We start from the raw sequence: 14909 nt of genomic DNA, 5'->3' as shown, positions 1-14909 counted from the left end.
ACAGACGTTACCAACAATTACCCATCCCTAGTCTAGTTTTTGAGCATAAGGGAAGTCATGTGGCCCATTTATCTGTTTCTGTATTTGTGGACCCTAATGATGTCTCTGCCCAGCAGGATCATAATTGGAGCCTTAGGGTCGAGCTCTGGGATCTTCTGCGCCAAAGGTTATAGATGTGCATGATGCAGTGCTGCATTTGGTGTAGGGATTTCAGAGCGATTATTCAGAATCGCGTTACACTCAATAAGTGTTGGTACAGAGAGGATAACCTTCCCATCCATGGATTCCACCTGAAAGCCATGCGCTTGTCTGCCGTTGTCTCAGCAACACCAGCACACGTCTTGAGCGGGTAAGGAGAGTTGTGGCCTTTGATGTGGAAAAGGTCAAAGAACTCAGACCTCACCAACGAGCGATTGCTCTGATCATCCAATATTGCATATAATCAGATTGCCTTTCCCTGCTGACCTGCTGGGTAAACTTTCATGAGGTAAATCTTTGAGCTTTATTTTACAGTGAAGTCTCCCCCACAGACCTGCGTGCAGGTTGAGGAAACAGCAGCTTCTTCAATATTGTTCCCTTCCTCCCCGCCATGCTTACGCACAGGAGTTTGGGCCTTGGAGCACCATGGCTAAGGTGTGAACTTCATTTCCAAGTAATGCTGCTGTCACAATTTTTGGCTAGATGCGCAGATGATGCACAGCATTTATAACTGATGCCATGTTGCTTTACCAGGGCTTTCCTATTCTCGATAGACATCTGCCTAAATCCCCGGCATTTTTGGAGGGGGTGTGGAGGATCCACTTTACTCTTGTTGTGTGTCTTTCCTGAAAGAGGCCTTTGAGAGCTTGAAGGTTGCAGACCCTGTGACACTTACAATCAGGTTGGTCAATACTGTACATGAATTAGATTAAGGCAGTGTCTGAATAAACACAGTAGGCATACATTAACATTTAAATAATGCTCCTTATCTGATAATTTTTGTGTTTGGGACACAACGTGGCTCAAGTTAAAAGAAGATGCTCTATATAAGGCACTCTTTCAACACTATCTTAACAATTTGCCAGGAGTAATGTGGTTAAAATCTGTCAAAAAGTTTTCAAAGGCTCCGTCTGGCAATAGATAAAAGAGATCACAATTGTAAAAACTTGAACTCTATAAAATAAAAGGATGTCAAAAGAATTATTATTATTATTTTTTTTTTTTACATGAACGGTTTTATTTATTTATTCACATATACATACATATATTCATATGCACTTGCAATATAACAAAGAACAAAGAAGTGATCATATATGTGAACTGGTCCCCAAAGAAGCTATCTAAAGCTTATGCTCGGGGGCCATTACAATCAAAAAAAAAGAAAGACAAAACAAAAACAAGAAAATGTGTGGCCTACATATAAGACATTTCATACATAACTTTCACACAACACATTAAGGGATCCCATTTAACAAGTACAATTTTGTTTTACAGTTTACCTTGAGATTGTAGGAGTAACACTGACATACATTCAGAATATGAGGTAGTACATACATCAAGAAGATGAATACAAGCTTAATAGTTGTTTCTTCAGATTTTGTTTAAAGGAAACAAAAGAGCTTGAGTTTTTCAGATTGTCATCCAGCTCATTCCAAATCCGCGGTCCCCGGCACATTACACTCACACCAGTGCTTTTTAATCTCCGGTTTTTCCCAATAATAATGTGCTTATTTCTAGTGAGGTGAGTGTGCTGGGGACAGCGGATGGGAACAAGCTCACACAAACTGCTATTCAGATCAGAGACCACCTGATACATAGTACATGCATTGTGAAATATATTATATTCATTTAGTCTTAAAATACCGTACCCAAGAAAAATAGAACGAGTTGGAGCATTGAAATCTGACCATGATATGGCACGAATGACTTTTTTTTGTAGAATTTCAAATTTTTTTAAGTAAGTATGATAAGTATTGCACCAAATAATATTGCAATAGTTTAAATGGGGTTCAAAGAGTGTTTTATAAAGAGTAAGTAGTATTGCTTGAGGAAGCAGATGTCTAAGCTTAAAGAACAGACCAACATATTTTGATAGCTTTTTGACAAGATATTCAATATGGTGTTTAAAATTTAGGTGATCATCTATAAAGACACCCAAAAATTTAGTCGTCTTCACTCTCTTTATTTCCTCTCCCTTTATTTTAATTTGAAAATTTAGATCATCGAAATCAAGTTGTTTTTTGTTTGGACAGAATATTATATAGTTTGTTTTGCTGGTATTTATAGATAGTTTATTTACTTTGAACCAGTTATCCACATTCTGAAGTTCTTTGTTAAGTAGTTTCTGAAGTTCAAATTCATTTTTGTGTGATAGAAACAGGTTAGTGTCATCTGCAAAGATTACTTTATGAAGGGTCTTTGAGGAATTTTCCAGATCATTAATGTAAATAATAAAGAGGAGAGGACCTAATATGGATCCTTGTGGAACACCACATTGAATGTGTTTGTTTTCTGATCTCTGTTCGTGAATAGTTACATATTGTTGCCTCTGGTGTAAATAACTCTTGAACCAATTCAGTGGTTGACCTCTGATTCCATAATGGTGCAATTTATACAGTAATATGGTAAAGTCGATGGTATCAATGATCTGTTGGCTGCACCAGTGATGATTTAGGTGTGTCCTGTGAATGTAAGGAATTATTTTTTTTGTACATTTTTATTCATTTAGCTGATGCTTTTATCCAAAACGACTTACAATTGCTATGTATGTCAGAGGTCGCACACCCCTGGAGCAACTAGGCATTGGTGGATGTGTCATAGTGGGGATTTGAACCTGAGGCTCTCACACCAAAGGCATGTGTCTTATCCACTACTCCATCACCACCACACCGCCCTCCAAACCAGGAGCTTCTCCTCATTCAAATTCAGCGTTCAACCTTGGTCCTACAATTATATTTTGCTTTTCGTCTCTAAAATATTGCTGCAGGAAATTGTAAACAAGTGTTATGTTAATGTTTGTCTGAAACTTGTCCTGTTTTAGGGGAAAGTATGAACTTTGAAACAGTAGAAGAGGTCGTTGAGCTGGATGAGGAGGAGGAAAAGAAAGCGGTAACACCCAGGACAAGAGGCCGAACCAAGAAGAGAAGCAGACAGACCCCTGGTAACACACACATCTATATCTTTTATACATTTATACCATTACTTGAAATCTGATCTCAAAGAGGAAACATAATTTTACATAACATAAACAGGCATCTTTGGTTTCACTGTTTTCCAATGACAGAGCTCTAAAACATGAAACGTAGTTAATTAAGAGTATTATGTTGCAGTTTTCCTTTCATCTGTTCGCTCAGCCAATTCATTGTCTTTTACCACAGTGAGAAAATCTACCAGAGGTAAAAAAGTGTGCGAGAGAGAAGGAAAGCAGACATCTGAAGCTGATGTACTGCCTCCCACGTCACTCAACGCCTCATCGTCATTGGACAAAGATCTGTCCACGTTGTCGAGTGACGGTCAGCCAGAGATCCAGAAGACTGAGGCAGAGGTGGAAGCAGCGGGCCGAGCCGACGTCGACGCTGCCTCAGCTGGGCAGGAGCCGCAGCCGGAGAACCCTAAGAACCTGGAAGGATGTGTGGAGGCGGGAGAAGAGGAGAAGGAAGGACGGAGCAGGGTGGACATTAAAGGTACAGAGAGCTGAGGACAGAGGCCAGAGACACTTTATTATTCACTTTTAGCATACCAGCCACACAGAGATGGTATTGTGGACCAACGAAAGTGGACCTTTCTCAAAATTAACACTGAAGTGGAGGAATTTTAATTCACATTGAGCAAATAACGAATATATTTCATTATAGATTTATTTAGTATATAAAATGTCTATGAATCCAACTTGAAGTTTTGTCAGAAAAATATCAATCAATTTTATTTATTTATGTAGCGCCACATCATAACAAAAGTTATCTCAGGGTTATATAGAGCAGGTTTACGCTGTGTTCTTTGTCATAGTATTTAGAGACCAAACTATTTTCTACCATAGAAATTTTGAGAAGCTTGAAATGATGTGTTCATTATCAAAATTGTTGCAGATTACGTAATTAGTTATTTCTCCTTTACTTGCATTGCAGTGCAGATGGAAAAAGCACTTAAACGACTTACAATTACTGATTGTTCTTTACTTCTTTAGCTGTGAGTAAGCAGAGGAGGGAGCTCATTGAACCTGAAGCAAAGCGATCTCGTTCTCAGTCTCCTTGTGTCTCTGCTGACTTCAAACTGCCGGCATTTAAACCCAACAACCCCCTCGGTGAGAGACACACGAACACACTCCCATTTTATTTTCAAACAAAATGAGAAGCAAATGTTTTGTCACACTTTTGTTTCACTTTCAACTGCCTTCCTCTTCAGGTCAGAACTTCGTGGTCCCCAAATCAGTTTTTTTTTGTAATCTCTGCTCTGTTTTCTACCTGAACGAGAGCACCACCAAGGACCTCCACTGCAGCAGCCAGAGACACTACGACAACCTGCAGGTACACACAAAGACATACACAAAATGAAACCCACTAAAACACACACACTTGGACTCACATTGTTCCACTTCTTCTTTCAGAAACATTACCAGAAGCTTCAACAGTCAAGAAGTTCAACACAAAGTTCTCAAGGCTCTGTTTCTGAATGATCCCAACTTCAATACTGATTTATTTCTGTATTGTTTGTAAAAAAAAAAAGTGAAAACAAGAAAAGAGAAAGCTTCGTTAATCACTGTAGAGATGATCCATGTTTGTTCAACTCCTAATATTCACATAACAGTAGTGCATGGAAACATGCATTAATTATCACTGTATTTTGCATATAGTGACAACAACAAACCTATTATGTAATCTGTAAAAAAGCAGGTTCCTCTTAGTGCTCTTTATGGTGTTGTGCACTGCTTGTGCACACACTGAACAGCCCCCATCCTCATGCATGCTCTCAATCAGTCATGCTCAATATCAGTGCGGCTTTAGAAGTTTTGCAAACACGATGTCTGAGAAACAACCACCAGCAATGAAAGAACTGCCCCTCCCTCCTTTGCCAACAGCAAGCAAGCAAGAGGGGGCTAGGTCCTGGCTAGGCTCCCGCTATGGACACTATGTGAGATGAGATTTCGCAGGGCAACCGGCTCCTTCTGCTGCCGTACAAAATTGTGGGTTTGGTGGCCAGGGTTTTGCGGCATGTTACGAGCAGCAGAGAGAGACATGGAAGGTTTTGCATTTTATGTTCAGTTGTTACCGACTGCAGCTTTAACTGTGAAAAGAATCATAGAGATTATATTATGGGTTTGTTTTTGTGTTTCATTCCTTCTATCTATCAATTCTAGTAAATCATGAATAATGTATTTTTTTTATGTAGAAGTGTTTTTAAGAGAAAATCATTTTTAAGTCAGTTATTATTTAAACATGTACCTGACACAGTATCCTGTACTGAACTCAACAATTCCTGTGGAGGGAAAGGTCACTGTTTGGTTTGATTTGGTGTCACAATTTTACTGTTTGCTTTGTTCTGTTTCTATAAAACATGAATTAAAATCTCGTATGGCTTCTGATGGTGGGTCTTTAACAGTGGGCTAAATAAATGATTGAATGAATGACTAAGTTAGTTTTAAATTTTTTGTTAAGTACTCAAAATGGAGTTTTGAAGAAAGGATTAGGGGCATGCTTCAATTGCTGGCACCACTGCGCGAGACTCCTGCATACCAGTATTGGCTATCAAGCCATGGAATAACAATTGTGGTAGAAGTATTCAGATCCTTACTTTGATAAAAGTATTAATGCCACATTAAAAATACTCTACTACAAGTCCTGAATTCTGAAATGTAAAAGTATGTAAGTATTAACAACAAAAGTTACCTAAAGTAGCAAAAATACTATAATATCACTGGACAATTCCTGCTGCATGTGAATTTTGCATTTTACTGCTGTAGATGTAGAGAGTTGTGTTATAACTACTTTATATACTGTTGGGTCGGCCCTGGCATTTTTGGCCAAGGCGGCCCACCAAAATTGGTCGGACACCCCTCACCAATACACCATCCTTGCTTTTAAGGGCTTAGATTAAGGGTTTGACAAAACTAGTAGCCCATGAGACTTGATACTGCACAATAGTCAGACCATGACAACAAAACAACAATATATTTAAATTGGCTTATTATTTGGGGGAAAAAATGTATTGACGAAATAGTCAATAGGGGGGTCTGGGTATCCTTCCCCTGAAAAACTTGGGCTTTGAACACTTCATTTCCTGCATTCTGGTGAATTTTTCTGCACCAATTCATTGAAGAAATGTCTTTATTTATATAAAAGGAAACACAAAATTCAGGTGACAATTCAAAAGTCTTTAAATGTGCAAGTGGCCCCTTTTCACCTCAATGATAAATTAATTCATTTTAATTCAGTTATAAATCCCTGCACCTTAATAGCTCCTATGTTTCAGCAGCTTTTCTGCTTATGTTCAAAACTTTCAGCGCATTAAAAATCTCTCCCACATATCTGAGTTCTCTGACATTTGCAGAATAACGATTTGAGATATAAAATTACGAGATATAATGACAATGAAGTCATTACATTTTAACAAAATCTGCCTGCCCCTCTGCTGTGCATTACCCTGCGTTATTGCTCTGCTGATATGGTAGCAGGCTGCTACCCCCTTTAGACCGTCTGACAGACAGAGTGCCTGTCTGGGACTGTACTGGATGAGACCAGCTCACTGGTCTTCATCAGAGGTAGAAAACTGAAATTGAAAACACTTTTGATCAGACAGAAATATCACCACACATGCGGCCACTGTTTGTGTAGCAAATACACTCTCTCCCTCTCTCTCTCTGCTCCTGAGCCCAGCTGACGATCCACACCTGCACCTCGTCAGCAACCTCCTCTGCAGTCAACTCCATCCTGGCCAGTATTTCAACCCCGGTTGAAGTATAATATAACTAGAACAAAACCAACTACACAAACCAGGGAATAGCTGCTAGTTAATGTAGCTAGCCACGACACAAATGTATTCAGTTCTCCTAATGTTACACTTGTCTGATAATCCCTGTCTCACATGGCCCTGACTCTCCCTGTACTGTGGTCACTTTATCTCACAGCAAGAAATGTTTCTGAACACAGATCTGTCTTCAATGCAAACTTTGACATGCTATTAACCTAACAAAGTCATTTTACTCTGTGAATTTTAGAACAAACAATACAGTAGGCTATGTCTACTAGCTATCCAGGCAACTTACAAGCTAGTCCTGCTCAGTTATTTTTGCCCCTCCTTCTGTGACCTCTGTCCTCTTCCTCTTAAAATACTGCAGGTATTTTTTATAGACATCTATGTACACATACATGACTTTTTAAGGTCAAGGATGGTCAGAGACAGGGGCCAAAAAGTAGCCCAGGAGTTTGTCCCTGTTCAGTCCACTCTCCAGACAAAGTATTTGTTGGGGCCCTGTGTCTTTAGAGAACTTTATTCCTGCATTCTTAAGAATTGTAAGCAAGTATAACTTTATGAGCCAATACATTTTCAAAACTAGCAACCCCTCTCTAACTCTTCTAAAGTAATCACCTCAGCTGAGCCCTTGAGTATGATAAATAATAAGCCATATCATCATCATGCTTACCATAAATGGTTCTAACTCTGTTTTGCTATAGACCTCATCTCTGCTATCTGTCTCATGTTCTCCATGTCAGCGCCAGTACTGGGACTGCTGGCCAGTGGCGGGTAGAGTACTCAAAACCTTTACTCAAGAAAAAGTACAATTACTCCCATAAAAAGTAAAAGAACACAAATGACAAACCCATTTCATCTGTTGCATTTACAGACATTAAACAGACATTAGTGATTATCCTTAATTATTTTTAATCTTTTTACCTAGATGTGCCTTGACTTTACTTATAGCCTAAGTGCTGAACTGTAGTCATGAATTCAGAAACAAGCTCACTGTGGTTAGATCCTTGAGTGGGAGTATTGACTGCAGACGCTGAGACTATGCACGCCTTGTTTAACTGTTATCTACTGTAAATTATGACTGCAGGAGAGGCTGAAGGTGTTCAAAATCTGCTGACACTGTGAGAAGTGCATGCTTTGGTCTACTGTTATCTGTTATTACAAGAGGGACTGTTGAGGTGTCAGTCTGCTGATATTAAGACTACATGTTTAATTACTGATCAAGATTGATTGATTGTCAGCTTCCAACCTTTAATTATTACAGCCTGTGTGAACTTTGAGTGAACTTCCTGAAGGAATTCGCGACAGATACTGGGTGAGCAAATTCATGTCAGATAGTGGGTGAACGAAAACACGACAGATTAATGCTTTACGATTTTGGGACAAATTGATGAGCAGAAACACGACAAATACAGCCAGCAATATCTCAAGATTACTGTAAGAAACCAAGCATTAATGAAAGATACAGCATTACGTATGTTATTCTTGTATTAACTTAAATACAATTGTGTCAAATTATGCATGTATAACTTTTTAAAAAATATGGTGAGACTGAAGTTGAAATATAATGGAGAACTTCTTATCCAATAATGAAAAATATAGAAAGACAACACCGCAGTAATAAATAAACAGCTGGAAAGTGGTGTTAAATTGGTGAAACAATACGTATAGGCGGCCACCAGATGGCAGCAGAGGATAAGAAGTTCACCATAAGGAGAGGAGTGGTCGAGAGAGCACAGAGGAGAATATAAAGCAGTGTCTGCAGACCACAGGTTGACATCATCCTCCGACCTGCAGGGACGTCATCTGTCCTGTATTGGAATAAACTCTTTCGCACCAATCTCTGACCATCTCTGTGAAACCTTTGTATTCCAAGTCTATTTTTGTTGATAATCAAAATGTTGGTAAGAGTTCAAACTTTCTTATCTGGCCCAAGTCTTGAATTTTTTTACATGACATTAATACCTAATGCAAAAATTAAGCTCTACAACACATTTAAATGTATTTATCCATTTTTAATTAAGACAGACAGATTAACACAGTCAGACACCATGTGAGACACTCAGGCTTTAATTGATGTTTTATAGAAACTGAACAAAAACTGTACAACAGAAGTAAGTCAACATATTGGACAAGTGACCTTAAATGAAACCAAGTCAATCAACACAGAGACATGAGGAAACTGTCAGGTACCTTTTATGAATTTACCACAAAACTACAGGTTTAAATTACTGGATTAGAGGTGGGATAAGCGATTCTTGAGAAATTCAATTCCATGAGAAATACCATAATATCGAGCAAACAACGACACAGCAAGTAAACATTATAACGTTAGCTCAGAGAGGACAAGACTGTCCCAGAGCCAGCACACCAGCTCCAGACAGTGAAACTAACAACTCGACATGTATTGGATTAGAATCACTTACCCCACCTTTAATGTGTGATTACATGTAAAAAAACAAAAACAAAACACAAATGTTTTCACATAAAAACATACCTTTGCCTGTCCTGCATGTGTAGAAACTATGAGCATTTCTGATACATCTTCAAAGAAGAAACACAAAGACATCCTATAATGTAGATTCATAATAACCTTCACAAGTAAATTATTTCACATAAAAATTCTCTCCAAGACTAGAAACAATAACAAAATGTCTTTATATTGTCATCGAGAGACTAAATGTTTGCTAGTGTTGGTCTAGCAGTTAAGAAAACACCCTCACATGGTTTAGTTCTGAGACATCGGATCTGACAGTTCTGTAAATTTGCACTTGCATGGCTAATTAAAGCTAAAGTGGTTGTTGACACTTCTGATCTTTTTACATCATGTGCAACATTAAATTCTTAGCTTCATTTATACAATTTTAAAACAGTTAATGAGCTCCCACTGTAACAGTTTAATCTTAAAAAAGGAGCTAGATGTTGCTTATTACAGTCCTGCAGCAGCACAAGATACTGAATTGGTTTCATTTTTGTGTTTGATTTACTGTTTGCTGTTGAGACGCAATAAAAATTTCAACAAATATAACAAAAAATGCTTCTGAGGTAAATACCTACCCTAGCTCCAAAGTTTTACGCTAATATGTAACTCTTACCGACTTCATGATGAAACTCCGTTCATCTTTGTTTTTACAGAATACAACCGATGCTGCAACTGTGCAACTGTGGGCAGAGCAAGGCACCAAAACTGCGAAGTTGGAGGGAGTTGCCAATGGGCAAATCATGCCAAAATGTTTATTATTAGGTATCATGGCAGATTTATAAGTAATTTTAATTAATTAATTTTTATTTACATGGAACAAGGTTACAGACCTCAATTAGCCACTATGAACATTGTGTGGTGATAATGGCGAATAGCTGTCTCTGCAGTGATTCGTGAAGCCGTTTCTCTTGTCCACCTTCAGCGTATTCACATTTTTAACAAAACAATACAAAAATAAATCCGTAGTTGAAGTCAGGATCATTCAGAAACAGAGCCTTGAGAAATTTGTGTTGAACGTCTTGATGGTTTCTGTTGAAGCTTCTGGTAATGTTTCTGAAAGAAGAAGTGGAACAATGTGAGTCCAAGTGTGTGTGTTTTAGTGGGTTTCATTTTGTGTATGTCTTTGTGTGTACCTGCAGGTTGTCGTAGTGTCTCTGGCTGCTGCAGTGGAGGTCCTTGGCGGTGCTCTCGTTCAGGTAGAAAACAGAGCAGAGATTACAGAAAAAACCTGATTTGGGGACCACGAAGTTCTGACCTGAAGAGGGAGATGGTGAAAGTGAAGTTAAACAGGAGGAAAACGTGTGACAAAACTTTTACGCCGCTGGTTGTGTGAGCGCTGTGTGTGTTCGTGTCTCTCACCGAGGGGGCTGTTGGGTTTAAATGCCGGCAGTTTGAAGTCGGCAGAGACACAAGGGGACTGAGAACGAGATCGCTTTGCTTCAGTTCCAATGAGCTCCCTCCTCTGCTTACTCACAGCTAAAGAAGGAAAAAACAATCTGTAAGTCATTTAAGTGTTTTTTTTCCATCTGCACTGCAAAGAAGAAACAATTACTTGTGTAATCTGCAACAATTTTGAATTCATATTTCAAGAAAAGTTAACCAATTCCAGCTTCTAAAATTTTTAAATGGTAGGAAAAAGTCTGGTCTTTGTAAATACTATTATAAAGAGTACAGCCTAAACATGCTTTAACCCTGAGATAACTTCTGTTATGATTTGGCGCTACATAAATAAATAAAATACAATTTTTGTGACAAAATAAGCAATTTTTAGATTTCAAGTTGAATTCATAGCCATTTTATATACTAAATACATCTATAATGAAAACATTCTTTTTGCTTAAAGTCCATCCTTTCAGCTCTCTGTACCTTTAATGTCCACCCTGCTCCGTCCTTCCTTCTCCTCTTCTCCTGCCTCCACACATCCTTCCAGGTTCTTAGGGCTCTCCGGCTGAGGCTCCTGCCCAGCAGAGGCGGCAGGGGCAGCGTCTACGTCGGCTCGGCCCGCTGCTTCCACCTCTGCCTCAGTCTTCTGAATCTCTGGCTGACCGTCACTCGACAACGTGGACAGATCTTTGTCCAATGAGGCGTCGAGTGACGTGGGAGGCAGTACATCAGCTTCAGCTGGTTCCTTTTCTTCTTCTTCTCTCTCGTCTTTTGTTCCCACTTTTTTCCCTCTGGTAGATTTTCTCACTGTGGTAAAAGACAATGAATTGGCTGAGCGATTTTCTCTTAATTAAGGTTCATGCTTTAGACGTCCATCATTTGAAATCAGTAAAATCAAAAATGATTGTCAAAATTATATTATAGATTTTGGGTAATGACATGATTGTATAAAACAATGTTTCTTAGGGTCGGGACCCAAAATGGGTCACAGGCCCATTTTTATTGCCAATTGTCAGAGTGAAATTCTTAATGTTACAATATTTAAATATGTGAATGAGCGTTCTTTTTTTGCTACCCATGTCTGTTCAGCTATGGTTTAGCTCAGATGCTGTGTCAGGGTTTCTCTTTAAGTCTCTCTAGTTTATAGATGCTTTAATGTGTAACATGAGGAGAAGTGCTCAGTACTGAGGATTTGGTTTTAAAATTAATAAATTGGACAGGTTTCTCAGCGTTTCCTCTATACGCAATCACGACCGCCAATACTAAAATTTCCCACGATCATTAAACTATGCGCTACAAATGTTTTCACTCAAATATTCTGGCAGTAAATGTACGGTGTCTGTTACAGTGTGTCAGCTTCTCAAGACCAAGAAAAGTCTGTTGTTTCCCACCTGCTGGAAAAGTGAAGCCAGTTAGCGCTAAGTTAGCAAACATCTCCCCTCCCCTTCAGACTGCGCAGCTGAGCAGGAAAGCTTCTACAGCAGCTACATAGCTGCTATGTAACTTAACATTAGCTCAATTTATAGAAAGTAACTGGAAGATGTATTTTATTACTGCCTACTTGTCCAATGTTGAGAACATCAGGTACAAACTTAACTTGACGTAGCCTGCAGCTCTGTCCTGTACAGACTGATGAAATTATTTTTCAGTTTTCAGTCTGAAAAAGTGGTTTTGGAAAAGAAAGGATGGAGGTGACTGGAGGAGCTGAGGTTAGTAAAGATAATTAGTGATGCAAACTTTTACGCTAATGAGGAGACGTTTCTTTTTTGGATTTTAATGTGCAAATAAAAAGCACCTCAGAAGGGAGGGGGTTTTTCATGTTGCCTATTTTTTTTATATTAAAGGTCTACAGATAAATGTCAGAAGCTGTAAAATGAAGACACAAAAGGCAAACATGAACAGTCGTATCTATAATGATGAGGTCATATTAACAGGGTTTTCCTGCCATTAAGGCTTAGGGGTGATGCCCAAAACATGCTGTGCCATCAATGTAAAATCACTGTGGAGCAACAGAACCAACCAAATTACTTTATCCAGATCTAAAGGTTGTAGTTCCTCAGTAGACTGATCTTTGGGTGTTGTTTATTTATTATCTGCTCTAGCTTTTCCAACTATTTGTTCAGAAAATAATGTTTTTTGTGAAAATAATGGCCCAATACGATGTGAAATTACATATTTTTCATTGGAAAACAAAAATTTTCTGTTTGTCCTCCCCCCGCTGCTGAAAAAAATCCTAGAGGAAACACTGTATCTCCAAACGAAAAATTAGCTGAATCTGTGGAAAGTCCCATTTTTTTGTTTTGCAAAGAAGAATCTTAAAAGATATGTTGATTCCATTTGGCACAACATACTATAGCCCCTTTTCCACTGCACGGTACCAGCTCGACTCGACTTTTTTTGGTTTTCCATCGCAGAAAACACAGCTGGAAGGTTTTCATACCGCTTATCTGATTTTACATTCTGAGTAATGTTGAAAGATTTTAACTTAAATGAAGAGACAGCTGTGTTTGGGTCGCAGGTGTGTGTTTCACATTGAAAATTACGTTGCAGCAGTTGTGTGTGGCATCGCCTGACGACCAGGGGTACCATCTGCAATGGAAAACTGAGCACAGCCAAACCGAGTTAAGCCGAGTCGAGCTGGTACTGGTAATGCAAAAACAGCATATCCGACTGTAGCATACCTGAAAAACCAATTCATAAATACATTTTATATACATGGTTTGTTTTGTCCTTTAAGTGTAGTTTGTAAGTGCAGATGTACTTTTGTAAATTTGGGTCCAAGGGAGATTTTTCTTGTGGTTCTTGAGCTAAAAACGTTTGGAATCCAGTAGTATAAAAGATATGGATGTGTGTGTTACCAGGGGTCTGTCTGCTTCTCTTCTTGGTTCGGCCTCTTGTCCTGGGTGTTACCACTTTCTTTTCCTCCTCCTCATCCAGCTCAACCTCTCCCACCTCGTCTACGGTCACAAAATTCATGCTTTCCTCTAAAACAGGACAAAAAACTTAAAAAAATAATAATAATTCAGACAAACGTTAACACAACACTTGTTTACAAGCAATTTCCTGCAGAAATATTTTAGCGATGGAAAGCAAAGTGAAAATCACAGTTTTCTTGTGGGTATAATGCACATATACCAGTTTAAGTGTACCGTACTATATAAAGGGAAGAGCACACACCTGTGTCATCATCGTGTTTGCGTTTAACAGATCTTGAGGTTTTCTCAGCTTGCTCTTCGTCCGGCTTCTTTTCCTCATCACCGCCTGCTTCATCTAAAGTCACCAAAGTCTAAAAACAGATGCAACACACATTTAGCATCAGTGTTTCTGTATCTGTTTTCTACATTTTTGTTTTACTGTGCTTCACCGTAATTTTCCTATGGAAGAAAATAAAACTCACATGTGTTGAAATCTTATCGTAACCTTTACCTCTGGGTTTAAGGAGTCCACTGATTCGTCCTCCTGGCTGAGTGGGCGGGTCTCCAGCATGCTTTGCTCGACCTTCCCCTCCTCCTCCTCCTCTTCTACAAACTCATCCAGAGTGACGAGTGCTTGCATGTCTCCCTCCGTGACCGCCCTGTCCCACTCTTGGCTCTCCGGCGCCCTTTCCTCTCCAGCCTCATCTGCTCCCACCTCATCCAGAGTCACCAGCTCCTGGGCATCTACCTCCACACTCTCCTCATTTCCCCTCCCCCTCTGCTTCGTCCTCCTCGTACCTCCCCCACTGCCGCCTCCTCCTCTGCTGCTGCTGTTACTCCGGCTCCTTCGCTCCCTCTCCTCTCTCTCTCTGGTTCTCCTCTCCTCCCTCCTCCTGGCTTCTCGCTCTTTGGCAAACTGCCTCTCTTTTGTGGAGGCTTGCCTCTTCCTCAGTTCTTCCTCCTCGGCCGTGTCGTCAGGGTAATCCTCCTCCTCCTCGCTCACTTCATCTAGGTTCCCTAGAGTGCTTGTTTCTGCCGTTGTATCGTTTTTCTCTGGTGGTTTTTGTTCCTCTTGCCGTGTCGCAGTATCACTTTGGGACTTGGTTGTTGATTTGTCCTCTTTCTTAATGTCTGTTTTGAGAGTGCTTTCCTCATTTCTTGTAGCAGACCCTTCGGCAGCAGATGGA

General features: G+C 39.5%; 2 protein-coding genes across 2 annotated transcripts; one reads left to right on the top strand and one right to left on the bottom strand.

The window, feature by feature from the left end:
- Window positions 1–2292: 2292 nt before the first annotated feature.
- LOC123970322 (matrin-3-like) lies at window positions 2293–5599 on the top strand. The gene is made up of 6 exons (XM_046048313.1): window positions 2293–2919; window positions 3020–3139; window positions 3357–3662; window positions 4163–4279; window positions 4381–4502; window positions 4583–5599. The coding sequence occupies exons 1-6, from the start codon at window positions 2835–2837 to the stop codon at window positions 4649–4651; spliced, it is 819 nt and encodes a 272-aa protein (XP_045904269.1). The 5' UTR covers window positions 2293–2834; the 3' UTR covers window positions 4652–5599.
- A 3397-nt stretch (window positions 5600–8996) lies between these two features.
- LOC123970116 (RNA-binding protein 20-like) lies at window positions 8997–14903 on the bottom strand. The gene is made up of 7 exons (XM_046047993.1): window positions 14234–14903; window positions 13985–14093; window positions 13666–13791; window positions 11291–11614; window positions 10784–10900; window positions 10558–10679; window positions 8997–10477 (listed from the first exon to the last, which is right to left on the bottom strand). Exons 1-7 carry the CDS (start codon window positions 14360–14362, stop codon window positions 10403–10405), a joined length of 1002 nt encoding a protein of 333 aa, XP_045903949.1. The 5' UTR covers window positions 14363–14903; the 3' UTR covers window positions 8997–10402.
- Window positions 14904–14909: the final 6 nt, after the last annotated feature.

Source organism: Micropterus dolomieu, linkage group LG04 (genome assembly GCF_021292245.1).
Source record: "Micropterus dolomieu isolate WLL.071019.BEF.003 ecotype Adirondacks linkage group LG04, ASM2129224v1, whole genome shotgun sequence".
Classification (NCBI taxonomy): domain Eukaryota; kingdom Metazoa; phylum Chordata; class Actinopteri; order Centrarchiformes; family Centrarchidae; genus Micropterus; species Micropterus dolomieu.
The sequence above is the reverse complement of the archived record's forward strand: the minus strand, read 5'-3'. Positions and strand labels throughout refer to the sequence as shown.